The sequence below is a fragment of the Somniosus microcephalus genome, chromosome 28 (assembly GCF_052327205.1).
Source record: "Somniosus microcephalus isolate GS21.2 chromosome 28, FLI_Smic_1.0, whole genome shotgun sequence".
Classification (NCBI taxonomy): domain Eukaryota; kingdom Metazoa; phylum Chordata; class Chondrichthyes; order Squaliformes; family Somniosidae; genus Somniosus; species Somniosus microcephalus.
In genome coordinates this window covers 39,288,922-39,316,200 of record NC_141014.1, presented here as the reverse complement: position 1 = coordinate 39,316,200, position 27,279 = coordinate 39,288,922, and the positions used below count along the sequence as shown (strand labels likewise).

At 49.4% G+C, this 27,279-nt stretch overlaps 1 protein-coding gene across 1 annotated transcript in view; it reads right to left on the bottom strand.

The window, feature by feature from the left end:
- The window catches only part of LOC147099632 (voltage-dependent T-type calcium channel subunit alpha-1I-like), a 259,865-nt gene extending 249,611 nt beyond the window's left edge, over nucleotides 1-10,254 (bottom strand). The window contains exons 1-3 of the mRNA XM_085969212.1: nucleotides 10,156-10,254; nucleotides 4,495-4,614; nucleotides 3,070-3,203 (exon numbers count right to left, since the gene is read on the bottom strand). Of these exons, the coding sequence (XP_085825338.1) occupies nucleotides 3,070-3,203; nucleotides 4,495-4,614; nucleotides 10,156-10,254 (353 nt within the window). The remainder of the gene's footprint in view (nucleotides 1-3,069; nucleotides 3,204-4,494; nucleotides 4,615-10,155) is intronic.
- Between the last annotated feature and the right edge of the window lie 17,025 nt (nucleotides 10,255-27,279).

The window sequence follows — 27,279 nt, the reverse complement described above, 5'->3', positions numbered from 1 at the left end:
GTACCTGCCCTGGGAGTGTTTGATGGGACAGTGCAGAGGGAGCTTTACTCTGTATCTAACCCATGCTGTACCTGCCCTGGGAGTGTTTGATGGGACAGTGCAGAGAGAGCTTTACTCTGTATCTAACCCGTGCTATATCTGCCCTGGGAGTGTTTGGTGGGACAGTGTAGAGGGAGCTTTACTCTGTATCTAACCCGTGCTGTACCTGCCCTGGGAGTGTTTGATGGGACAGTGTAGAGGGAGCTTTACTCTGTATCTAACCCGTACTGTACCTGCCCTGGGAGTGTTTGATGGGACAGTGTAGAGGGAGCTTTACTCTGTATCTAACCCGTACTGTACCTGCCCTGGGAGTGTTTGACGGGACAGTGTAGAGGGAGCTTTACTCTGTATCTAACCCGTGCTGTACCTGCCCTGGGAGTGTTTGATGGGACAGTGTAGAGGGAGCTTTACTCTGTATCTAACCCGTGCTGTACCTGCCCTGGGAGTGTTTGATGGGACAGTGTAGAGGGAGCTTTACTCTGTATCTAACCTGTGCTGTACCTGGCCTGGGAGTGTTTGATGGGACAGTGTAGAGGGAGCTTTACTCTGTATCTAACCTGTGCTGTACCTGGCCTGGGAGTGTTTGATGGGACAGTGTAGAGGGAGCATTACTCTGTATCTAAACCGTGCTGTACCTGCCCTGGGAGTGTTTGATGGGACAGTGTAGAGGGAGCTTTACTCTGTATCTAACCCGTGCTGTACCTGCCCTGGGAGCGTTTGATGGGACAGTGTAGAGGGAGCTTTACTCTGTATCTAAACCGTGCTGTACCTGCCCTGGGAGTGTTTGATGGGACAGTGTAGAGGGAGCTTTACTCTGTATCTAACCCGTGCTGTACCTGCCCTGGGAGTGTTTGATGGGACAGTGTAGAGGGAGCTTTACTCTGTATCTAACCCGTGCTGTACCTGCCCTGGGAGTGTTTGATGGGACAGTGTAGAGGGAGCTTTACTCTGTATCTAACCCGTGCTGTACCTGCCCTGGGAGTGTTTGATGGGACAGTGTAGACGGAGCTTTACTCTGTATCTAATCCGTGCTGTACCTGCCCTGGGAGTGTTTGATGGGACAGTGCAGAGGGAGCTTTACTCTGTATCTAACCCATGCTGTACCTGCCCTGGGAGTGTTTGATGGGACAGTGCAGAGAGAGCTTTACTCTGTATCTAACCCGTGCTATATCTGCCCTGGGAGTGTTTGGTGGGACAGTGTAGAGGGAGCTTTACTCTGTATCTAACCCATGCTGTACCTGCCCTGGGAGTGTTTGATGGGACAGTGCAGAGGGAGCTTTACTCTGTATCTAACCCGTGCTGTACCTGCCCTGGGAGTGTTTGATGGGACAGTGTAGAGGGAGCTTTACTCTGTATCTAACCTGTGCTGTACCTGCCCTGGGAGTGTTTGATGGGACAGTGTAGAGGGAGCTTTACTCTGGATGTAACCCGTGCTGTACCTGCCCTGGGAGTGTTTGATGGGACAGTGTAGAGGGAGCTTTACTCTGGATCTAACCCGTGCTGCACCTGCCCTGGGAGTGTTTGATGGGACAGGGTAGAGAGAGCTGTACTCTGTATCTAAACCGTGCTGTACCTGCCCTGGGAGTGTTTGATGGGATAGTGTAGAGGGAGCTTTACTCTGTATCTAACCCGTGCTGTACCTGCCCTGGGAGTGTTTGATGGGACAGTGCAGAGGGAGCTTTACTCTGTATCTAACCTGTGCGGTGCCTGCCCTGGGAGTGTTTGATGGGACAGTGTAGAGGGAGCGTTACTCTGTATCTAACCTGTGCTGTGCCTGCCCTGGGAGTGTTTGATGGGACAGTGTAGAGGGAGCTTTACTCTGTATCTAACCCGCGCTGTACCTGCCCTGGGAGTGTTTGATGGGACAGTGTAGAGGGAGCTTTACTCTGTATCTAACCCGTGCTGTACCTGCCCTGAGAGTGTTTGATGGGACTGTGTAGAGAGAGCTTTACTCTGTATCTAACCCGTGCTGTACCTGCCCTGGGAGTGTTTGATGGGACAGTGTAGAGGGAGCTTTACTCTGTATCTAACCCGTGCTGTACCTGCCCTGGGAGTGTTTGATGGGACAGTGTAGAGGGAGCTTTACTCTGTATCTAACCCGTGCTGTACCTGCCCTGGGAGTGTTTGATGGGACAGTGTAGAGGGAGCTTTACTCTGTATCTAACCCGTGCTGTACCTGCTCTGGGAGTGTTTGATGGGACAGTGTAGAGGGAGCTTTACTCTGTATCTAACCCGTGCTGTACCTGCCCTGGGAGTGTTTGATGGGACAGTGTAGAGGGAGCTTTACTCTGTATCTAACCCATGCTGTACCTGTCCTGGGAGTGTTTGATGAGACAGTGTATAGGAAGCTTTACTCTGTATCTAACCCGTGCTGTACCTGCCCTGGGAGTGTTTGATGGGACAGTGTAGAGGGAGCTTTACTCTGTATCTAACCCGCGCTGTACCTGCCCTGGGAGTGTTTGATGGGACAGTGTAGAGGGAGCTTTACTCTGTATCTAACCCGCGCTGTACCTGCCCTGGGAGTGTTTGATGGGGACAGTGTAGAGGGAGCTTTACTCTGTATCTAACCCGCGCTGTACCTGCCCTGGGAGTGTTGGATGCTGAAACTTCTATCCTGAAATTGACAGTGTTCCATTCCTGACACTAACGTCCCTCACCGTGATGAGCAGAGAATTTTATGGGTTAATAAAGCAGAATATGGATCAACATCGTGCGGTGCTGAGATCATCTCTCAGCCAACATTATTTCACAGTCATGTTTCTCGTCCAATGTCTTTGAAGGACGGCCTGTGAGAAAATCTTGGGGAATTGTACCAATATATTTCACCCGATAATGCAGCTTAAATGCAAAAACAGGAGAGAGGGAGGGAGGGAGTGAAAGGCTTAAAAACGGTGCGACATCTAATTTTACATTTACACTCTCGACTGTCACCAGCCCGTTAGACATAATTGCCATGTTCATCTAATTGCTAATTTGCATTTTGTTTTCGACATTAAGGGCTGACATTCCTTCAGCTCGCCTCGCACTTACCCGGACATCACGATGAAGAAATCCAACCGATTCCACGTGTCACCAAGGTAACACTTCTTCCCGATAATCCCCAAGGCAACCATCTTGACCACCATCTCCATGGCAAAGAAAATGAAGATGAAGTCGTCGAAAGCCTGAAAGGCAACAGTTGGTTTAATTTGACCTGGTTTAAGTGATCCCCCTATCTCCGTGACCCCCTCCAGCCCCACCACCGCTCCAAGATCGCCGCGCTTCTCCAATTCTGGCCTCCCCCCGATTTCCATCATCCACCATTGGTGGCCGTGTCTTCAGCTGCCTGGACCCCAGCCTCTGGAATTCCCTCCTTAAACCTTTCCACCTCTCTCCTCCTTTAAGATGCTCCTTAAAACCAACCTCTTTGACCCAAGCTTTTGGTCATCTGTCCTAATATCTCCTTATGAGGCTCGGTGTCAAATTTGTTTGGTACTCGCTCCTGTGAAGCGCCTTGGGACGGTTCACTGCATTAAAGGCGCTGCATAAATGCAACTTGTTAGAGATGCTATGCACTCAGGACACAAAAGCCATCTGGTCCATGCACAGTTGCCCCAATTCTTACTGGATCCATCCTATCCCCACCCCCCTGTCCTCACTTTTCCTCCCCAATCCTCACCCCCTGGGGAGAGTCAAAAAAACCCCCACAGGAGACCAGGAGGCAAATCAGTAATCCCTTGTCAACAAAGTTCCTCCCTGAACCCTCGCGGGTGATCAGCTAAGCCCCAGGAGGAACAATCCTTTTACCCAAAATCTTGCCTGCATTCTGCTGTGACCTTTGCAAACATGTCCCTGGAGGATAGTACGGGCTCAATGGAAAAATGTTCCATCCAGCCTGCCGCGACAATCTGTTGTTATTTTTTTTAGGGTGCACCACATCCTGTTCTTGCCTGATGTCCAGACACAAGAACACACTTTCCAGAGGGGGGCTGACTTCATAGAAATAAGAGCAAAGACTGATTGTTTGCCCTCTTCCTCCTCCTCCTCAACACGGGCCCACTGAAAGTATCTGGAGTTCCTCAACTCACCAGAGAGGGATGGGAGTTAGACCCAATCTTAGTGCAACACCAGCTGGCGGTCCAAGCTTCGGGGGCAGGCGGCAGGGGGAGCTTTGCAAGGACACAGGTTATTTTCATGTACAGGAAACTCTTTTGTATCCGGCACCGACGGGGCCGGCGTGGTGCCGGTTGATCAAGAAGTCCGGATTACAGAGAGGTATACTTACTAAGGTGCCAGAGCCCCGTACACGGCCACAGATCCAGGAATCCCGGTTACACGGCCACTAATATAAAGTAAAACTTACCTGAACCTACTCCTGAATTTTGCCAGTTAAGAGAGATTTCCGGTTATTTAGGTGCCGGTTAAAAGAGTTTCCTGTACGAGTTATTCCAAAGGAAAGAAGTTAAGGTTTCCTACCTGCAATATCCTACATCTGTCAGTGGAACAGTCCATGTCTTCACAAGGTTGGTACATTCCCAAGGTGACACAGTTGAGAAGGATGACGAGCATGCTGACGTGCTCGAACCAAGTGAGGAGCTGGGGTTAAGGAACAGAACTAAACCGACACAGCCCGACGCGCACAAAAAGATTAATCTCTTCACCTGAAAAGGTTCTTTGTTGAAAAAAAAAACACTCACACACAGTTGCTTGTTCTTAAAAGGGAGCACCTGAAAAGGTTCTTTGTTGAAAAAAAAACCACTCACACACAGTTGCTTGTTCTTAAAAGGGAGCAGAGGACACGGACTTAAGACAATTGTCAGAAGCACAGAGTGGGGAAGAGAGGAGAATTTTATTTTTTACGCAGCGAGTTGTTGTGATCTGGAACGCGCTGCCTGAAAGGGCGGTGGGAGCAGATTCAATAGTAACTTTCAAAAAGAGGAATTGGGTAAATACTCCATGGGGAGAAAAATTGCAGGGCTGCGGGGTGGAATGAAACTAGTTGGAGAGCTCGACCAAAGAGCCGGCACAGGCACGACGGGCCGAATGGCCTCCTCCTGTGCTGTACCGTTCTGTGACCATCGTGAAAAGTGCGACGGCCAGACACAAGCCCAGTGGCCATTACAGAGTCAGGAAGCAGCGCTCGAGCGCGGTTCCATTGCTCTTCTGGCCTCGACTCCCGCCCTCAAACGCCAAGGCTGGGGGGGGGGCAAAGATTTACCAAACGCATTCCCCCCACCGCCCCCCCAGGAAGCCAGTGGCCCCTTTAAGAGAGAGTAAAATATGAAAGGGGGGCAGCGGAAAAGAACAGGAGGTGGAGCAGACAAAAAAAAGAGAGAAAGCCCAATCTAAAAGGGAACTAAATAATAAAGAAAGCAAAGGTGCTAAATTGAACCGAAACAAGAGAGAAATAACAGAGACACGAGAGAAGTGGTGTTGTATGTAAATGATCTCATTAGCTCAGTGCGATCATTAAGTGCCTACATAATTTTTGTTGAATGCAACCTTAATCGGAATATAGTTAGGGAGAAGCCTAAAGAGAGTTGTCTGATGTCCAACGTCTGAGAGCTGTAGCGGAATATAAATAGCATAACCGTCAGACACTCCAGCCCACAAAGGCACAAGACTAGTGCCAGCAATAAATTCAAGATCCACTTAGTCCTGGGGCACAGAATCAATGGGGAAAATGCTTTAAAATGACACCGTTTGCAGCACTCACTGCAGGTGTGTTAAATCGACTTTTATATTTTTTAAACACTTTCCTGACAGTCGCGAGCAGCAGCAAGGTTTGACTTGACGCAAGGTGTTAAGGCACCTCCTGTGGCAACAGAAGGCCGGTCTTCAATCCCCCGCATTGTGGAGCTCATGAAGAATTGGCATTTGGGTACGAATTGGAAGGGTCTCAGCCCATTTGTGTGTCAGCTGTGGCTCAGTGGGCAGCGCTCTCGCCTCGGAGTCAGAATGTCTTGGGTTTGAGTCCCACTCTGGAGACTTGAGCACAAAATCCAGGCCGACACTCCCAGTGCAGTACTGAGGGAGCGCCGCACTGTCGGGAGGGGCAGTACTGAGGGAGCGCTGCACTGTTGGGAGGGGCAGTACTGAGGAAGTGCCGCACTGTCGGACAGGGCAGTACTGAGGGAGCGCCACACTGTCAGAGGGGCAGTACTGAGGGAGTGCTGCACTGTCGGAGGGGCAGTACTGAGGGAGCGCCGCACTGTCGGAGGGGCAGTACTGAGGGAGCGCCGCACTATTGGAGGGGCAGTACTGAGGGAGCGCCGCACTGTCGGAGGTGCCATCTTTCACATGAGACGTTAAACCATAACCCCGTCTGCTCTCTCAGGTGGGTGTAAAAGATCCCGTGGCACTATTTGAAAGAAGAGTAGAGGAGTTCTCCCTGGTGTCCTGGCCAATATTTATCCCTCAACCAACATAACAAAAACATTTTCTGGTCATTATCACATAGCTGTTTGTGAGACCTTGCTGTGCGTAAATTGGCTGCCTCATTTCCCACGGTTCAAGGTGCAAGAGCTTCTACAAGTATTTAAAAAAGAGATTAGTGAAAGTAAATGTGGGTCCCTTAGAGGCTGAGACAGGAGAAATTATAATGAGGAATAAGGAAATAGCTGAGATGTTAAATAAATATTTTGCATCTGTCTTCACAGTAGAAGACACAAAAAGCATTTCAGAAATAATAGGGAACCAAGTGTCTAATGAGAGTGAGGAACTTAAAGTAATTAATATTAGTAGAGAAAAAGCACTTGAGAAATTAATGGGACTAAAAGCTGACAAATCCCCTGGACCTGATGGCCTACATCCTTGGGTTTTAAAAGAGGTGGCTACAGAGATAGTGGATGCATTGGTTTTCATCTTCCAGAATTCCCTAGATTCTAGAATGGTCCCTGCCGATTGGAAGGTAGCAAATGTAACCTCGCTGTTAATGAAAGGAGGGAGAGCGAAAACAGGGAACTATAGGCTAGTTAACCTGACATCAGTCGTCGGGGAAATACTGGAATCTATTATCAGGGACGTGGTAACAGGCCACTTACAAAACATAATATGATTAGGCAAAGTCAACAATTGTGTTTGACAAATCTATTAGGTTTTTTTGATGTTGCAATTAGCAGGGTAGATAAAGGGGAACCAGTGGATGTAGTATATTTGGATTTTCAAAAGGCATTCGATAAGGTGCCACATACGAGATTGTTACACAAGATTAGGGCTCACAAGATTGGGGGTAATATATTAGCATGGATAGAGGATTGGTTAATGGACAGAAAACAAAGAGTAGGAATTAACTGGTCATATTTGGGTTGGCAGGCTGTAACTAGTGAGGTACCACAAGGATCAGTGCTTGGGCCTCAGCTATTTACAATCTACATCAATGACTTAGAGGAAGGGACCGAGTGTAATGTATCCAAGTTTGCTGATGATACAAAGCTAGGTGGGTCAGTGAGCTGTGAGGAGGACACAAAGAGGCTGAAAAGGAATATAGATAGACTGAGTGAGTGGGCAGTAAGGTGGCAGATGGAGTATAATGTAGGGAAATGTGAAATTATCCACTTTGTTAGGAAGAATAGAAAAGCAGAATATTTTTTAAAAGATGAAAGACTATTAAATGTTGGTGTTCAGAGGGATTTGGGTGTCCTTGTAGATGAATCACTGAAAGTTAAACATGCAGGTACAGCAAGCAATTAGGAAGGCAAATGGTATGTTTATCTTTATTGCAAGGGGGTTGGAGTATAAGAGTAAGGAAGTCTTGCTACAATTGTACAGGGCCTTGGTGAGACCACACCTGGAGTACTGGGCACAGTTTTGGTTTCCTTATCTGAGGAAGGATATACTTGCCTTGGAGGCGGTGCAACAAAGGTTCACTCGATTGATTCCTGGGATGGGGGGATTGTCCTATAAGGAGAGGTTGAGTAGACTAGGCCTATATTCTCTGGAGTTTAGAAGAATGAGAGGGCTTGACAGGGTAGATGCAGGGAGGATGTGTGAGGGTGCCGGTCAGTTCCTTCAGTAACCCCTAGATGGCACCGTCACTTGTTTGTTTCCCTTTGTTAATTGTTACTTGTTTCTCCTGTTTATTACTTAACTGCCTTTCATCTGGTTTATTGGTTTCACCTGTTTTTGCTTGTATTTAAGTTCTGTGGTTTCTTCCCTCTGGGCTCAGTCCTGACAAGGGAGTCAGTCTTGACAAGGTGCTCTGTCTTGACTAGGTGCTCAGTTTTGGACAAGTCGGTTGCCCTGTGGTAGCTTGTCTTGAGCTCAGTTTGGACAAGCTGGTTGCCTCATGGTAGCTTGTCTTGAGTTCCTATCTTGACAAGCCGGTTGCCCTGTGGTAGCTTGTCTTGAGCTCAGTCTTGACAAGCCGGTTACCTCACGATAGCTTGTCTTGAGTTCCTATCTTGACTAGCCATTTGCCTATGTGGTAGCTTGTCTTGAGCTCCTATGTTTTGTAACTGTTTACCTGTGTGATTCTAGTAAAGTACTGTTATTTAAGACTGCATATCTGCTTCTCGCCTCGTCTGTCTGCACTTGGGTCCAGAACCAGCCTCGCCCGGACAGCACAGCCCCGTGTCTACATGGCCCCGTGACAGCAACCATGACAGGATGTTTCCCCTTGGTTGGGGAGTCTAGAACCAGGGGTCACAGTCTCAGAATAAGGGGTCGGCCATTTAGGACTGAGATGAGGAAAAATTTCTTCACGCAGAGGGTGGTGAATCTTTGGAATTCTCTACCCCAGAGGGCTGTGGAGGCTCAGTCGTTGAGTATATTCAAGACAGAGATCGATAGATTTTTGGATACTAAGGGAATAAAAGGATATGGGGATCGGGCGGGAAAGTGGAGTTGAGGTCGAAGATCAGCCATGATCTTATTGAATGGCGGAGCAGGCTCGAGGGCCCTGTGGTCTATTCCTATTCCTAACTCTTAGGTACTACACTGGATGTGAGAGCCTCTGATTGATGCTCAAGTCTCTGGAGTGGGACTTGGACCCACGACCTTCTGAATCAGAGGCAGAGGCTGCTACCACCTGAGCCACAGCTGACACAATGCATTAAACACTAGATGTTGATGCTTTGAAGAGGATGCAAAGGAGATTTACCAGAATGGTACCAGGGATGAGGGACATCAGTTACATGGAGAGACTAGAGAAGCTGGGATTGCTCTCCTTAGAGCAGAGAAGGTTAAGGTGAGATTTAATAGAGGCGTTTTGATAGAATAGTTAAGGAGAAACTGTTCCCACTTACAGAAGGTTCAGTAGCCAGAGGACACGGATTTAAAATAATTGGCATAAAAAGCCGTGGGGTGAGTGGGGGGGGGGGTGAGGAGAAATATTTTTAATCAGCAAATTATGATGATCTGGAACGCACTGCCTGAAAGGGTGGTGGAAGCAGATTCAATAGTAACTTTCAAAAGGGGAATTGGATAAATACTCGAAGGGGAAAAATTTGCAGGGCTCTGGGGAAAGAGCAGGGGGGAGTGGGACTAATTGGAGAACTCGTTCAAAGAGCCGGCACAGGCTCGATGGGCCAAATGGCCTCCTTCTGTGCTGTGTGATTCCAAGAAAGTACAGATCTCTGTGTTTGTCGCTTTGGAATTAAGGTCGCGATCAGTGGAATATACTCAGTCTTTAAAATACTAACAATTAAAAGAAAAATCAATGTTAGTTCTAACTCCTGATGTGTAATGCAAGGGTTTCATGAGATGCTAGCAGGGAAGCAATAAAATTCACCAGCTTGTAATTGAATTCAGGAAACTCCCGATTTCAACAACCCAATCACTAAATGGATTTAATCGGATTCTTTTCTTTTTTTTAAATTGAGAAGGCCGAGGTGAAAGGCCGAGATCCACAGAGCGGGAAAGTGACCCGTTGGATCAGAAAAAAAGGCATGAGGTAAATCAGGGAATGGAGAGTACGGGATCCCGAAGCTTGGATTTTAAAAGCTAACGATTGTGGTTTGGAGGTACGGTTGAGGGAGGGAGGGTTGAGGAAGACGAGGAAACTGCGGCCCAGAAACTGCACCGCACGACGCCCGTTTATCTGGAGCTGCGCAGACAGCCAAGGCAGGAAAGCGCGCGTACACCGCCAAGTGCGCCGCCCGCCATCTTGGACGAGGACAAACAAGAGGCGTCCGATACCCACACCGGAAACAGCAGTTCGGCCTTTTGCGTATGCGGATAGCGCCTACTTGAGGTCCCCTCTCCAAGACTGGTTTGCCCAGAGGCGGCCAGCGCCATCTCTTAGAAGAAACAAGGTTTGGATGGCCACTGACCATAATGAAACTACGAGGGCCAGGCAAGAGAGCAGTTTGATACGAGAGGAATGGCCGAGCAGACCACAATCTTTGCGAGAACGGTTTTGCTAAGAGTAAATAGGGAGAAACAGTGGCTGGAGGGTCGGGAGCCAGAGGGCACAGGTTATAAGGTGATTGGCAAAAGACCAGACGCGACACGAGAAAAAATGTTTTTTTTTAAATGCAGCGAGTTATGATGATCTGGATTGCACTTCCTGAAAGGACAGTGGAAGCTGATTCAATTGTAACTTTCAAAAGAGAATTGGATAAATACTTGAATGGGCAAAAAAACTGCAAGACAATAGGGAAAGAGCCAGGGGAGTGGGACTAATTGGGTAGAAACATAGAAACATAGAAAAATAGGAGCAGGAGTCAGCCATTCGGCCCTTCGAGCCTGCTCCACCATTCAATATGGCCATGGCTGATCCTCTATCTCAATCCCATATTCCCACTCTCTCCCCATACCCCTTGATGCCTTTTGTGTCTAGAAATCTATCTATCTCCTTCTTAAATATATTCAGTGACTTGGCCTCCACAGCCTTCTGTGGTAGAGAATTCCGCAGGTTCACCACCCTCTGAGTGAAGAAATTTCTCCTCATCTCAGTCCTAAATGTCCTACCCCGTATCCTGAGACTGTGACCCCTCGTTCTAGACCCCCCAGCCAGGGGAAACATCCTCCCTGCATCCAGTCTGCCTAGCCCTGTCAGAATTTTATACGTTTCAATGAGATCCCCTCACATTCTTCTAAACTCTAGTGAATACAGGCCTAGTTGACCCAATCTCTCCTCATACGACAGTCCTGCCATCCCAGGAATCAGTCTGGTGAACCTTCGCTGCACTCCCTCTATGGCAAGTATATCCTTTCTTAGGTAAGGAGACCAAAACTGCACACAGTACTCCAGGTGTGGTCTCACCAAGGCCCTGTATTACTGTAGTAAGACATCCTTGCTCCTGTACTCAAATCCTCTTGCAATGAAGGCCAACATACCATTTGCCTTCCTAACTGCTTGCTGCACCTGCATGTTTGCTTTCAGTGACTGGTGTACCAGGACACCCAGGTCCCTTTGTACATCAACATTTCCCAATCTAGCACCATTTAAATAATTCGCTCTTTCAAAAGAGCCGGCATAGGCAATATGGGCCGAATGGCCTCCTTCTGTGCTGTATCATTCTATAAAGGCCCCTCTTCAGATATAGAAACATAGAAGATAGGAGCAGGAGTAGGCCATTCGGCCCCTCGAGCCTACTCCGCCATTTAATGAGATCATGGTTGATCATCCAAATTTAGTACCCTGTCCCTGCCTTCTCCTCATATCCCTTGATCCCTTTAGCCTTAAGAAATATATCTAACTCCTTCTTGAATATATTTAATGAATTGGCCTCAACTGCCTTCTGTGGTAGAGAATTCCACAGGTTCACCACTCTCTGGGTGAAGAAATTCCTCCTCATCTCAGTCCTAAATGGCTTACCCCTTATCCTTAGACTGTGACCCCTGGTTCTGGACTCCCCCGCCATTGGGAACATCCTTCCTGCATCTAGTCTGTCACATCCTGTTAGAATTTTATAAGTTTCAATGAGATCCCCTCTCATTCTTCTAAACTCCAGCGAATATAAGCCCAATCGACCCAATCTCTCCTCATACGTCATTCCTGCCATCCCAGGTAGCAGTCTGGTGAATCTTCGCTGCACTCCCTCCATGGCAAGAACATCCTTCCTCAGATAAGGCAACCAAAACTGCACACAATACTCAAGATGTGGTCTCACCAAGGCCCTGTACAACTGCAGCAAGACATCCTTGTTCCTGTACTCGAACCCTCTCGCTATGAAAGCCAACATACCATGTGCCTATATGGCAGTAATTTGATAACCACTACTGATCTGACCAGAACTCTCCAATCCATTCCCTGGTCATGAGGTGACCGCTATAAGGTGTGGGGTAAGGGGAGGCCAGTGCCTACCACTCTGATCTTCTCTCCTTCACCTGAGGTCACCTCCACTTAGGAGGGTTCAGTTGACACCAGGTTCGACGGGGTGATGGGGAGGGAAATCTTGGACGCAAAGAAGATTCTGCCTCCTACCGTTCCGTGGTCAGAATTCCAACGCATGGCATCACGCCAATGGATCTAAGTGGCATTATCTTTCGATGCCGTGCGGGCTTTGATCTTGTAGGGATCTGCGCTTTGATTAAAAAACGAGCCAGAACGAGCTTAAGCAACAGAAGCTAAGCCTCCATCCTTAATTAAAATCTGTAATGAGCTTGTCTCCATTTCAGGAACAGTTATTTTTAGGAACATTAATCGAGGATTTACAGGCAAGATTCATGTCAAAGAATGTAGTAGTTCCGTTGAAACGAGATTTACTCATTCAACACTGGATAATCAGCACCAGAAATAGCCTGAAGATTGCATCGTAGGAGGCTGCTACATCCGTCAAAGAAATAAAACCTCCTTACATCCGAGCAGTCTGGGAAATTGTACAAGAGAGTTTATTTTTATCTCGCCTCCGAGTCAGAAGGTCGTGGGTTCAAATCCAACTCCCGAGCACACAATCCAGGCTGACACTCCAGTGCAGTACTGAGGGAGCGCCGCACTGTCGGAGGGGCAGTACTGAGGGAGCACCGCACTGTCGGAGGGGCAGTGCTGAGGGAGCGCCGCACTGTCGGAGGGGCAGTACTGAGGGAGCACCGCACTGTCGGAGGGGCATTACTGAGGGAGCGCCGCACTGTCGGAAGGGCAGTGCTGAGGGAGCGCCTCACTGTCGGAGGGGCAGTACTGAGGGAGCTCCGGACTGTCGGAGGGGCAGTACTGAGGGAGCGCCGCACTGTCGGAGGGGCAGTACTGAGGGAGCGCCGCACTGTCGGAGGTGCAGTACTGAGGGAGCGCCGCACTGTCGGAGGGGCAGTGCTGAGGGAGCGCCTCACTATCAGAGGGGCCGTCTTTTGGATCTTTTAAACCTAGTCCCTTCTCACTGTTCCAAGATCCCACGGCACTATTTTGAAGAAGAGCAGAGGAGTTCTCCCTGGTGTCCTGGGCCAATATTCATCGCTCAACCCATATCACCAAACATAAAATTAACTGGTCATTCTTCCCCTTGCTGTTTGTGGGACCCTGTGTACAAAATGGCTGCCTTGCTTGGCTAATAGCATACAGCGTGTGAAGTAGTTAAGATGTTTGAGAGAGGTTATAAGACGATTATAAATGCAAGTCCTGTCGTTTCTCTTAAGACGTGTTGTAAAAGATTGGGAAATGTTGGTGTTCAGAGGGACCTGGGTGTCCTTGTACACGAATCACTGAAAGTTAACATGCAGGTACAGCAAGCAATTAGGAAAGCAAATGGTATGTTGGCCTTTATTACAAGAGGATTTGAGTACAAGAGTAAAGACATCTTACTGCAATTGTATAGGGCCCTGGTGAGACCACACCTGGAGTATTGTGTACAGTTTTGGTCTCCTTACCTAAGGAAGGATATACTTGCTATAGAGGGAGTGCAACGAAGGTTCACCAGACTGGTTCCTGGGATGGGGGGATTGTCCTATGAGGAGAGATTGAGTAGACTAGGCCTATATTCTCTAGGAGTTTAGAAGAATGAGAGGTGATCTCATTGGAACATAGGAAATTCTTACAGGGCTTGACAGGGTAGATGCAGGGAGGATGTTTCCCCTGGCTGGGGAGTCTAGAACCAGGGGTCACAGTCTCAGAATAAGGGGTCGGCCATTTAGGACTGAGATGAGGAGAAATTTCTTCACTCAGAGGGTGGTGAATCTTTGGAATTCTCTCCCCCAGAGGGCTGTGGATGCTCAGTCGTTGAGTATATTCAAGACAGAGATCGATAGATTTTTGGACTCTAGGGGAATCAAGGGATATGGGGATCGGGCGGGAAAGTGGAGATGAGGTCGAAGATCAGCCATGATCTCATTGAATGGCAGGGCAGGCTCGAGGGGCCAAATGCTCCTATTTCTTATGTTCTTATGAGCTTTGAAGATGCGACGTGATCTTCGACACACTGCCACATGGAGAGCGACTTTCTGGAGCCGGGTAGCCACACGGTCTGTGTTCTTGAACTTGCACTGTCAGCTGAAGTCTATTAAGTCTCCATCATTCCAGCAGCCCTGAAAGCCTCCACAACATCAGAGGAATTAACAGGAGAAAGGACTGGGACAACATGGCAAATTACAGTTATTGAAAAATTTAAATCACAATATCGAAACTTAGCGTGTCTCAGTGGGCCCCGTGTTTCCATGGCGACAATTACCACACACTTCATCCGTCACTCGCAAGATATAGCTGTGGAAAAAAATTAATATTACAACTTCATTAATTCTTCTGGCAGGTGGTACCACTGGAAGTAATTGCTGCTGGTTCTTGAAGCCCTATTTCTGACTGGTTATACGGAACACTAACTCTGCAATATTCAAAGCATGGGTCAGTTCTGAGGAATTAAACAGTAGATTTTGTTTAAAATTGAGACGTTTCACGAAGGAGGCAGTCTTTCTTCTTGCTGCTTTTTTTCGTATCTGCTGCCCCGTATTCTAACTGACACCAAGTCCCGTTCACCCATCACACACCCCTCTGTTGCTCGCCGACGTACATTGGCTCCCGGTCCGGCAATGCCTCGATTTTAAAATTCTCATCCTTGTTTTCAAATCCCTCCGTGGCCTCCTCGCCCCGCCTTCCTATCTCTGTTATCTCCTCCAGCCCCCACAACCCTCCGAGATCCCTGCGCTCCAATTCTGGCCTCTTGCGCATCCCTGATTTTAATCGCTCCGCCATTGGCGGCTGTGCCTTCAGCTGCCTGGGCCCTAAGCTCTGGAATTCCCTCCCTAAACCTCTCCAGTTCTCTTTCCTCCTATAAGATGCTCATTAAAACCTCCCTCTTTGATCAACCTTTTGGTCACCTGTTCTAATAGCTGCTTGTGAGGCTCGGTGTCAAATTTTGGTTGATAATCGCTCCTGTGAAGCGCCTCGAGACATTTTACTACGTTAAAGGCGCTATATAAATACAAGTTGTTGTAGGCTTCTAAATATATTCCCCTCCCCCCTCTCTTGAAGGTGCTGATGGTCATTACAACAACAACTTGCATTAATATAGCGCACAGTCTGGCTCGTCTGGAGATGCTGGCCAGGGAGAGGGATGGAGTCAGTGGTGATGGAGTGGCGATTGCGGCGGGGGCCGAAGACAGTGGCTTCGGTCTTCCCAATGTTTGATTGGAGCACATTTCAGCTGATGCAGGACTGAATGTCACACAAGGGCAGTGGAGGGGTCGAGAAAGACGGTGGTGAGGTGGAGCTGGGTGCCGTCAGTGTACATGAGGAACCTCACGTCACATCTTTGATTGATGTCGCCGAGGGGCAGCAGGTAGATGAATCACCTTTCAAACGATAAGGTGTTTTTTGTGACTTGTCTGAGAGAAGAGTTTAAGCAGCTCCCCGTGTGTGTCTTGGATAGACGGGCTTTACAGAGTTACGGGTGATAGGGGAGAAAAGAGTGTTTGGCACCAGAGAAGAAACTGAGCTTCTGTGAAAGAGGAGGTGTTGGAGTACCGTTTGAAATCAGGCAGTTAATTGGCACTAATCCCCTTCCCGCCTCGGGTCGGCGGGTCCCAGTGCGGGGCGGGTATCCGCCTCCTTTGAAACGTACATGGAGGCGGGTTGGGGGCGGGATGGTGTCGGGACCCCTGAATTCGGGACTTTAACCCCCCCGCACGCCTCCAATCCCGACTCCATGGGTCAATGAAAATCAACCCCATAGAGTTACACAGCCCAGAAAGAGGCCCTTCGGCCCATCGTGTCCGCGCCGGCCATCAAGCCGTCTATTCTGATCCCATTTTCCAGCACTTGGTCCGTAGCCTTGTATGCTATGGTGTTTCAAGTGCTCATCTAAATGCTTTTTGAATGTTGTGAGGGTTCCTGCCTCTACCACCCTTTCAGGCAGTGAGTTCCAGATTCCAACCACCCTCTGGGTGAAAAAGTTTTTCCTCAAATCCCCTAAGTCCAGGCTGGCACGCCAGTGCCATACTGAAGGAGGTGCCGCCTTTTGGATGAGGCGTTAAACCGAGGCGACATCTGCCCTCTCAGATGGATGTAAAAGATCCCACGGCCACTATTTAAAGAACGTGGAGTTCTCCCGGTTTCCTCCCTTGGGCAACACCACAAAACCCCCCCCCCCCAGATTATCTGGTCGTTCATTGATTGCTGCTTGTTGGAAGTCCTGGTGTACAAATTGGCTGCCGTGTGTGTTTATATAATGGAAAGTCATTCATTGATTACAAAGCCCTTTTGGGACGGTTTAAGGATGTGTAATGCGCTACGCAAATGCAAGTTCTTTCTTGCTTCGCACGTGTCACTCAGTCTCCTGCACCAGACACTATACCAAAAAAGAAGATTCCCCAAATGGATAGAGTTAGAATGGGAAATAACAACAGAAAATGCTGGAAAAACTCAGCAGGCCAGGCAACATCCACGGAGAGAAAATAGAGTCGACGTCTCAGGTCAAACCCTTTGTCAAGACTGGAAAAGCACAGGAAATGAAATAGATTGAGAGGCCGGGCTGGGAGAGAACAAAGGAGAAGTGAAGAGACATTAAGAGGTATTCAAAACGAGACGAGATGGTGGTAGGACTAGTAAAGAGACAAAAGACGGCTCTAGATTAGGTGTGAAATGCGCTGGCAGAATGGGAGACAGCTGCCATGTGGGAGAGAGAAAAAGAAAGGGGGGCGGGGGGAAAGGGCCAAAACAAAGGTGTGGATAAAAAATAAGTAAAAATGTAATGGGGGCTGAGGTTATGATCTGAAATTGTTGAACTCGATGTTGAGTCCGGAAGGCTGTAAAGTGTCTAATCGGAAGATGAGGTGCTGTTCCTCGAGCTTACGCTGAGCTTCCGTGGAACAATGCACGAGGCCGAGGACGGTGAGGTCCGAGTGGGAATGGGGTGGAGAATTAAAATGAGTTAGAATGGGAGCTGGTTAAACCTCCCTCTTTAAAAGACCTTTGTTGGAACTGAACGACCCAGTTGCTGAGCTGGCGGCACTAAGCAGCGAGAATGAATAGGCCAACCCGTCTGATGCTGGATTGGAAGCACGCAAGCCGATTAAAGTACAAGGCAAGACGCTCATTCTAACAATTAGCATGCAGGACAATAATGAGGGTGAGCCAATGTTAGCAGGTTAAGAACTCGCATTGTAATGCATTTTGGATCCGTTAAGCCTTTTCTAAAAAAAAATACTTAACTTTCACCTAAAGCCTCCTTTACACTAACCTGCCCCAAACTAAGCCAGAATTGCTTACTTTTTGGTTCTGCGCGTTACACTTCAGAACCATTCCTACATCCACACAAACGGCATGGGTATCGTGTTGTGTTCGCACAGCCGGGCACGCTGGAAGTGCCAATCCCCCACCCCACAAGTATCCTCTTGAAGAGGTACTAAACATAAAAATAAAAATAGGGGTTGAAATTGGTTTTGGCCTGTTTTTTGGGCATGAAACATAGAAACATAGAAGGTAGGAGCAGGAGTAGGCCATTCGGCCCCTCGAGCCTGCTCCGCCATTTAATGAGATCATGGCTGATCATCCAAATTCAGTACCCTGTCCCGCTTTCTCCCCATACCCCTTGATCCCTTTAGCCTTAAGAAATATATCTAACTCCTTCTTGAATATATTTAATGAATTGGCCTCAACTGCCTTGTGTGGTAGAGAATTCCACAGGTTCACCACTCTCTGGGTGAAGAAATTCCTCCTCATCTCAGTCCTAAATGGCTTACCCCTTATCCTTAGAACCAATGGCCCTCCAACCAGGAGGCCCAAGCCTTGCCCGAAATTGGGCCTTGGGCCAATAATTTGGGCAGGTTGATGGCACCTGGTTTCTCAAAAGGTGACTGCGGAGTATTTACTCTAAATAAAATACACCTCTCCCCACATCTCAGGAGACCACTGAAATAAATTACCGGCAATACATCTGCCACCGCCGCCGCCGCCCCCCACCGCCCGCCCCACTTGAAGCTGGATTCTACTTGACTGAGAACATGCCGCTTCGCACTCCAGCAATGGGGAGCGGGGGCAGTGGGAGCAGGTAGGTGGCAACTATGAAACCCAACACCTGGGAGGAGACAGGTGGCATCCCCAGGGTGAGTGATGCAGTGAAGAACAGTCCCCACACTGCCATCTAGCTTGGATGTACCAGCAGTAGTTAAATCGACAGCGCCACCTATCATGGAGGTCACAAATCACAAAATAGCAACGCTGACTGGGGGTTCATTTCTAGAGGGATAGAATTCAAAAGCAGAGATTTTATGTTATACTTGTTTCGAACCTTGGTTGGACCGCACTTGGAGCACAGCGCACAGTTCTGGTCTCCATATTACAAAAAGGATATAGAACCACTGGAGAAGATGCAAAGAAGATTTATGAGGATGATATCAGAACTGAGAGGTTATAACTATCAGGAGAGCCTGAACAGGCAGGGGGGGGGGCTCTTTTCTCTGGAAAAAAGACTGAGGGTGACCTGATGGAGGTGTTTAAGATTATGAAGGGGTTCGATAGGGTAGACGTAGAGAAGATGTTTCCACTTGTGGGGGAGACCAGAACTAGGGGCCATCAATATAAGATAGTCACTGATAAATCCAATAGGGAATTCAGGAGATGTATCTTTACCCAGAGAGTGGTGAGAATGTGGAACTCGCTACCACAGGGAGTGGTTGAGGCGAATAGTATCGATGCATTTAAGGGGAAGCTGGACAAACACACAAGGGAGAAAGGAATAGAAGGATATGTTGATGGGATGAGATGAAGAGGGGTGGGAGGAGGCTTGTGTGGAACACAAACACCGGCACGGAGCAGTTGGGCCGAATGGCCTGTTTCTGTGCTGCACATTCTATGCAATCTTGGAGAATTCAATTGGAACTGAGCGAAATGAATAGGCAAGTTCAATGGTGACAAAAAAAACCATGACAGGTGAGACCGAAAAAGCATGACACAAGTAGGCCTGACAGGAAAGTGCTACTTGACAGGGTATGTACACAAATGCAAGTCTTTTAATAAATCAATGAATAGATTTCCGCCATTACAATTTTTAAGTCTCTTTCTCCAATATTTATCTTATACTTCCCCTTGCCCGGCTCATGATAATCTGTATGACCGGTATGTCCGAGAGATTGCTCGGTAACCAGCTCCCAAGGCTCTGCCAACGCCAATCTTAGGCAGCTGCAAGACGATAGGCCAGAGGGTTCCGCTGAGGCTCCTCATCCAGTTTTCCATTTCCCCCCCGTGCAAATACAAGGGAGGGGGGGGGGAAATTGAGTCGCGCCCTCTTTGGGGCGGTAACTTCGCTGGGGCGCTACTTTTAGCGCAAAATTAGCGCTCCCGTGGCCAAAATTAATCGGTAGCGCCCCAATAAGGAAGTGGGGCGCTACTGGAAGTGCTCCGCCTCCCTCTTGGGGCGCTGCGAGGGAATATCGCGGCTCTGCGGCACGTCGCGCCATGGTACTGCAGGCCTTCCTCGCCTTCTTAAAGGGGAGGGGCCTTGCACAGCGCGACCTGGGGCCCAGCTGGGCCACCAGGGATCGGAGTGCCGCAGTCGGCACTCCACCGGGGGGGCGGCGGAGGGGGAGCTGCTCAGGAGGCCGGGGACGGCAACAGGGGCAGGTGCTGGCAAGCAGCCAGCAACAAAAATAGCTGCCCGGCACCTTGCCTTTAATTAGCGCCGCCCTGGCCGCAGGTAGGCCCCCCTGACCCCGTCAGTAATAGCGTCCGGCGGTAAGTCAGGGGGCGCTACCGAAGATCGTGGCCGGGGCGCTGCGCATGGAGATGACGTCATCGCCGGTGGCGTAGCGCCGCGGGAAGCTAACAGTTACCGCCGCTGCTAACCTCCCGCTGAATTTTGCGGGAGGCGTTGGCGGCGCCGTGCCCGGGCACTAGTTGCTTTGCGCCCCGAAGCCCAAAGCAACCGAATATTTCCCCCAAGGTCGCTGATGCTGGCTCAATTGTTAAGTTCAAGTCTTGAGATTGCTAGCTTTCCTTTAACCAAAAGGTATTGAGGGATGTGGGGCAAAGGAGTTGGGTCACAGATCAGCCGTGATTCTCACTGAACGGCAGAGCAGGCTTGAGGGGCTGAATGGCCTCCTCCTGCTCCGATGTTCCGATGACCACAGCCCCCATTGCACGTGGTTGAGATTGGGAGCTCACCAGAGTGGTGGGTGAACCTCTCTACACTGAGCCTCCCAAACACAAGAGCTACCACACCACCCTCGGCAAACACTTCCCTGTGAACATGGTGCCTCTTTAGATATTGGAAGTTGGCCAGAATTGGCTGTTTTTTTTAATACTCAAAGTACACAAGGATGTTTATGTGACGTAACGTCGCCAACTCTGATTGGACATATTCATGGAAGTATCATCACATGACCTCCCACCTCCAACAGTCCCGCCCAGTTAAACAACCTTTATTTCCCCATCTCCAATCATTTTATAATAAACAAAACCTTTCAAAGAAAAGGACAAAGCCGCCCGCTTGATCGGTACCCCATCCACCACCTTAAACATTCACTCCCTCCACCACCGGCGCACCGTGGCTGCAGTGTGTACCATCTACAAGATGCACTGCAGCAACTCGCCAAGGCTTCTTCGGCAGCACCTCCCAAACCCGCGACCTCTTCCACCTAGAAGGACAAGGGCAGCAGGCGCATGGGAACACCCCCACCTCCAAGTTCCCCTCCAAGTCACACACCATCCTGACTTAGAAATATATCGGCCGTTCCTTCATCGTCGCTGGGTCAACATCCTGGATCTCCCTCCCTAACAGCACTGTGAGAGCACCTTCACCACACGGACTGCAGCGGTTCAAGAAGGCGGCTCACCACCACCTTCTCAAGGGGCGACTCGGGATGGGCAATAAATGCCAGCCTTGCCAGCGACGCCCACATCTCAGGAACAAATAAAATAAACAAATAAAAGCAGGTGCACCTTTTTAAACGTCCCTATGATTTTTTTCTCCCCAGGGTTTCTGTTGGCGGGGAGTGTCCCAGGAGATTAATCTTCAATTCCTGGAGACTCAAGGGCCAATCTTGGAGGGTTGCCGACCCCACTGTGACATCCTGCTTAAACCATGCAAGTACTCGTCGCCACACCGTTGAGTTGCTAAAACTGCATGGAGTTCCTGTTTACTCAGCAGGGTGGAAGTACAAGTGCTTCTTGCAACATCTGCGGGCTGAGTGGAGCCAACAGAACTGTGTATTTAGCAGGGTAAGTGCTTCAAGTGTTGTCTTAACCATGTGGAACTCCTGTTCACTAAACAAGGTAAGGAATATTCAGGAGTTTCATAGAAACATAGAAGATAGGAGCAGGAGTAGGCCATTCGGCCCCTCGAGCCTGCTCCGCCATTTAATGCGATCATGGCTGATCATCCAAATTCAGTACCTGGTCCCTGCTTTCTCCCCATATCCCTTGATCCCTTTAGCCTTAAGAAATATATCTAACTCCTTCTTGGATATATTTAACGAATTGGCCTCGACTGCCTTGTGTGGTAGAGAATTCCACAGGTTCACCACTCTCTGGGTGAAGAAATTCCTCCTTATCTCAGTCCTAAATGGCCCACCCCTTATCCTTAGACTGTGAGCCTTGGTTCTGGACTCCCCCGCCATAGGGAACATCCTTCCAGCATCTAGTCTGTCTAGTCCTGTTAGAATTTTATAAGTTTCAATGAGATCCCCTCTCATTCTTCTAAACTCCAGCGAATTTAAGCCCAATCGACCCAATCTCTCCTCATACGTCATTCCTGCCATCCCAGGTATCAGTCTGGTGAATCTTCGCTGCACTCCCTCCATGGCAAGAACACCTTTGGAGGCCAGGGGACTTTTCATGCAGAGCTGTCCCTCAGGAGATTCAGTGGATGGTGTTGTGTAGATCGTCCATGCTCTGTGGTCAAATGGCCTTCTCTCATTCCGTGTCCTTGTGGCTTCAACAGAACATCTATAAAGGAGGCTTAGCCCCCCCTTGTAGAAACCCCAACTCCATAATTCTCAATGGAAAGCTACAACAACTTGCAGTTATATAGCGCCTTTAGTGTAGTCAAACATCCCAAGGTGCTTCACAGGAGCGTTAATCAGACAAAGTTTACTCCGAGCCACAGAAGGAGATATTAGGACAGGCAACCAAAAGCTTGGTCAAAGAGGTCGGTTTTAAGGAGCGTCTTAAAGGAGGAGAGAGAGGCGGAGAGGTTTAGGGAGGGAATTCCAGAGCTCAGGGCCCAGGCAGCTGAAGGCACGGCCGCCAATGGTGGAGCGATGGAAATCAGGGATTCGCAAGTGGTACAACGAGGTACATGTGATATGTGACACCATCCCTACACAGTTCAATTGTTTAGAAACGCAACTGTCTAATCGGTGCATTCTTTATTTCTCCTGATCCTCAGGTGCACTAAGGAGAATTGTCTTCATTTGGGGGCAGGGGTAGCCATTGCTTTTCTCTGGTAGTGTCAGTGTCATTTCCTTTGTTTTGTTAGCAACTCAACGGCACAAAATGCTCTCTTCATGGCCTGGGGTCTTGCCAACCAAATGCCCCAAAGCTGTGCCTGATGGTTTTACAAATGTCCCTTTAACATTGGGGTGATACTGTCCCTTTAAGGTAGGGCGGTGGCACTGTCCCTTTAAGATAGGGCGGTGGCGCTGCTCCTTTAAGGTAGGGCGGTGGCCCTGCCCCTTTAAGGTAGGGCGGTGGCGCTGTCCTTTTAAGGTAGGGCGGTGGCCTTGCCCCTTTAAGGTAGGGCGGTGGCCCTGCCCCTTTAAGGTAGGGTGGTGGCACTGCTCCTTTAGCTGAAGGGGTGTCGCTGCTTTAAAATTACGGGGAAGAGAATGTCCCTAAAAGACCCGTTACCCTAAATTGAATATAACACTGGCAAAGATACTTGGCTCATATCGTATTCTGAAAGGATGTAAATAAAACACTGATTGATGAGTCTGCACAAGCCCTGAATTCTGTGCCTTTAAAAAGTCAGAAACTGATTATGAGGATAGTTTGATTCAAACAGAGAACCAACCAGTGGGATGTAGACACACAACTTCACTCAGCCTCTAAAATTTGCATGATCCTGCCACAGATTCCCCCTGCCACGAATCCAGGAGGAACACACTTTATTAATAAGAAATAAATTAAAATTGCTTCACTAAAGCGCCAAACTCGTGGCAAAATGACTGCTGCTGGGCTTCACACCCAGAGCCAACACTCACCTGCTTATTACCGATTAATTTCAATGATCACAATGTTTTAATTTGTTTCTGTACTGGCCCTTCTTATTATCCTGTCTAACAATGCCCCTTGTTGACAAACCAACACTTCTCCGATCTGTAGGCGTTCCGCACCTCCCAAACCCGCAACCACCACCACCTAGAAGGACAAGGGCAGCAGGCGCATGGGAACACCACCACCTCTTAAGTTTCCCAACCCAAGTCACACGCACCATCCCGATGTGGACGTGTATCGGCCGTTCCTTCATCGTCGCTGGGTCAAAACTCCCTCCCTAACAGCACTGTGGGAGTACCTTCATCACACGGACTGCAGCGGTTCAAGAAGGCGGCTCACTACCACCTTCTCAAGGGGCGACGAGGGGTGGGCAATAAATGCTGGGCCTTGCCAGTGATGCCCACATCCAACATCCCAAGAACGAATGAAATCTGCTCCATGTTAAGCCAACGATGCACGTAATTCGATTGGAGTGAGCTGGTCCGAGTTGCCACCCCCTCGGACATCAGGCGGACCAGCTCACCACTGTGCAAGACTTCTGCTGATAGAATAGCAAAATACTGCGGATGCTGGAAATCTGAAATAACAACAGAAAACGCTGGAAAATCTCAGCAGGCCAGGCAACATCCGTGGAGAGAGAAATAGAGTCAATGGGCTGGATTTTCAGTGTGCCGTGAGGCGGGCTTTTAGGCGTGCGGGGGGCAAAAATCCCGAATTCGGGGGTCCCGACACCATCCCGCCCAAAACCCGCCTCCACGTAAGATTCAAGGGAGGCGGGTACCCGCCCCGCACTGGGACCCGCCGACCCGAGGCGGGAAGGGATTAGTGCCAATTGACTGCCTGTTAACAGGTAGTTAACAGGCAGTTTTTAGCCTAATCCCTATTTTGAGGGGTGTCGTGTGGGATTCCCAATGGCTCCAAACCACGCCAGGTTAGAGCAGGCGGGCCGTCGGGTTGAAGGACTTGGAGGGGTCGCGATGTCGGTGTTCAGGTGAGTGATGGGTGCATGAGTGCAAAGGTAAGTGTGTTTGGTGTGTCTAAAGTGTGTAAAGAAGTTTAAATTACCTGTACTTAACTCTACAGCATTCCTTCCTCTAGGCGTCGGAAGTCCATCATTCAGCCGGCACTGAAAGCAGAATGGCCGCGAGCTGTCAAAAGTGACAGCCTGCAGCTTTCATTGCCGGTGAGAGTTCTAACTGAGTCTGCGTAGAAGGACTCAGGTTAGAAGTCAGACTGTCAGTGTTTGACAGCTTCAAACAGCTGTGCAACACTGATATTTCATCTGTCAGCACGTCTTGACAGATGAAATTTCAGTCTGTGACGTCACCTGTTGCCGGGTGGCCCTTAATTGGCCTGCTGATCCCGCTGGGCGGCTCAACAAGGTCAATCAAGGGAAAATCGCGTGGATTGGCCGCACCTCGATGGAGGCGGGACTACAACACCGAAAGTTGTAGTCCCGCCTCCTTCCCGACTCCTGAATGAAAATCCAGCCCAACGTTTCAGGTCTGGGACCCTTCATCAGATTCTGCTGATATCCTGGCGTCGAGCTGGGGGAACCCATGTAAACAAGGCAAACCACACACCAGACCCAGTATAGGAAACAGCTGAGCCACTCCTGTCCAATGTTGCTCTAAACCCCATCACTGGCGGAGACACCTATCCTCTCTCAGTTTCTCGACAGGGAATCCCCTGGACTCTGCTCTATATAGAAAGACAGAAGAAAGACTTGCATTTATATAGCACCTCAGAACGTTCCAAAGCACTTTACAACCAATGAAGCACTTTTTGAAGTGTGGTCACTGTTGTAATGTAGGAAACGCGGCAGCCAATTTGCGCACAGCAAGCTCCCACAAACAGCAATGAAATAAATGACTAGATAATCTTTCAGTAATGTTGATTGAGGTATAAATATTGGCCACAGGACACCAGGGAGAACTCCCCTGCTCTCCTTTCAAATAGTGCCCGTGGGACCCTTTAGGTCCACCCAAGAGGGCAGACGGTGCCTCGGTTTAATGTCTCATCCGAAAGACGGCACCTCCGACAGTGCGGCGCTCCCTCAGTACTGCCCCTTCGACAGTGCGGCGCTCCCTCAGTACTGCCCCTCCAACAGTGCGGCGCTCCCTCAGTACTGCCCCTCCGGTAGTGCGGCGATCCCTCAGTATTACCCCTCCGACAGTGCGGCGCTCCCTCAGTACTGCCCCTCCGACAGTGCGACGCTCCCTCAGTACTGCCCCTCCGACAGTGCGACGCTCCCTCAGTAATGCCCCTCCGACAGTGCTGCACTCCCTCAGTACTGCCCCTCCGACAGTGCTACGCTCCCTCAGTACTGCCCCTCCGACAGTGCGGCGCTCCCTCAGTACTGCCCCTCCAACAGTGCGGCGCTCCCTCAGTACTGCCCCTCCGGTAGTGCGGCGATCCCTCAGTACTACCCCTCCGACAGTGCGGCGCTCCCTCAGTACTGCCCCTCTGACAGTGCGGCGCTCCCTCAGTACTGCCCCTCCGACAGTGCGGGGCTCCCTCAGTGCTGCCCCTCCGACAGTGCGGCGCTCCCTCAGTACTGCCCCTCCGACAGTGCGGCGCTCCCTCAGTACTGCCCCTGGGACAGCGCAGCCACCCTCAGTACTGCACTGGGAGTGTCTGCCTCGAATTTTGTGCTCAAGTCTCTGGAGTGGGGCTTGAACCCACGACCTTCTGACTCAGGCGAGTTTGCTACCCACTGAACTACGGCTGAAACCTATGGCAGTACAGATGAAGACTGATAACAGACTGTGCAAGGAATTGCAGCACAAAACCCTCTGTTCCCACTCGTGCATTCAGTTACACGCAGTTGCCTCCCTCGCTTTGCTGAGAAATCTGGGCGAGAGGTCAAGGACTGTCGTTTAGGACAACACAAGTTTAAAAAGATACCTGGCCTGAAAGGGTTAAAATATATAGACTCGGCTTGTAATCCCTGGAGTTTAGAAGATTAAGGGGTGCCCTAATTGAGGTGTTTAAAATGATTAAAAGGAGTTGATAGGGTAGAGAGAGAAACTATTTCCTCTGGTGGTGGCGGGAGGGGGGGGAGGTGGGGGGAGTCCAGAACAAGGGGGCGTAACCTTAAAATTAGAGCCAGGCCGTTCAGGAGTGATGTCAGGAAGCACTTCTTCACACAAAGGGTCGTGGAAATCTGGAACTCTCTCCCCCAAAAGGCTGTCGAGGCTGGGGGTCAATTTTTAAAAATTCATTCACGGGATGTGGGCGTCGCTGGCAAGGCCAGCATTTATTGCCCATCCCCTAATTGACCTCGAGAAGGTGGTGGTGAGCCGCCTTCTTGACAACTGAGTGGCTCGCTGGGCCACTTCAGAGGAGCAGTTAAGAGTCGATCACATTGCTGTGGGTCTGGACTCCCATATAGGCCAGACCAGGTAAGGGCGGTAGATTTCCTTCCCTAAAGGACGTTAGTGAACCAGATGGGTTGTTACAACAATCTGATAGTTTCATGGTCACCATTACTGATACTAGTTTTTTATTCCAGATTTATTTAATTAACTGAATTTAAGTTCCCCAGTTGCCGTGATGGGAGTTGAACTCACGTCTCTGGATTATTAATCCAGGCCTCTGGATTACCAGTCCAGTAACATAACCACAATGCTGCCGTATCCGTCAACTGAAAATTTCAAAACTGAGATTGATTGATTTTGTTGGGTAAGGGTATTAAGGGTTACAGAACCAAGGCGGGTAGATGGAGTTAAGACACCGATCAG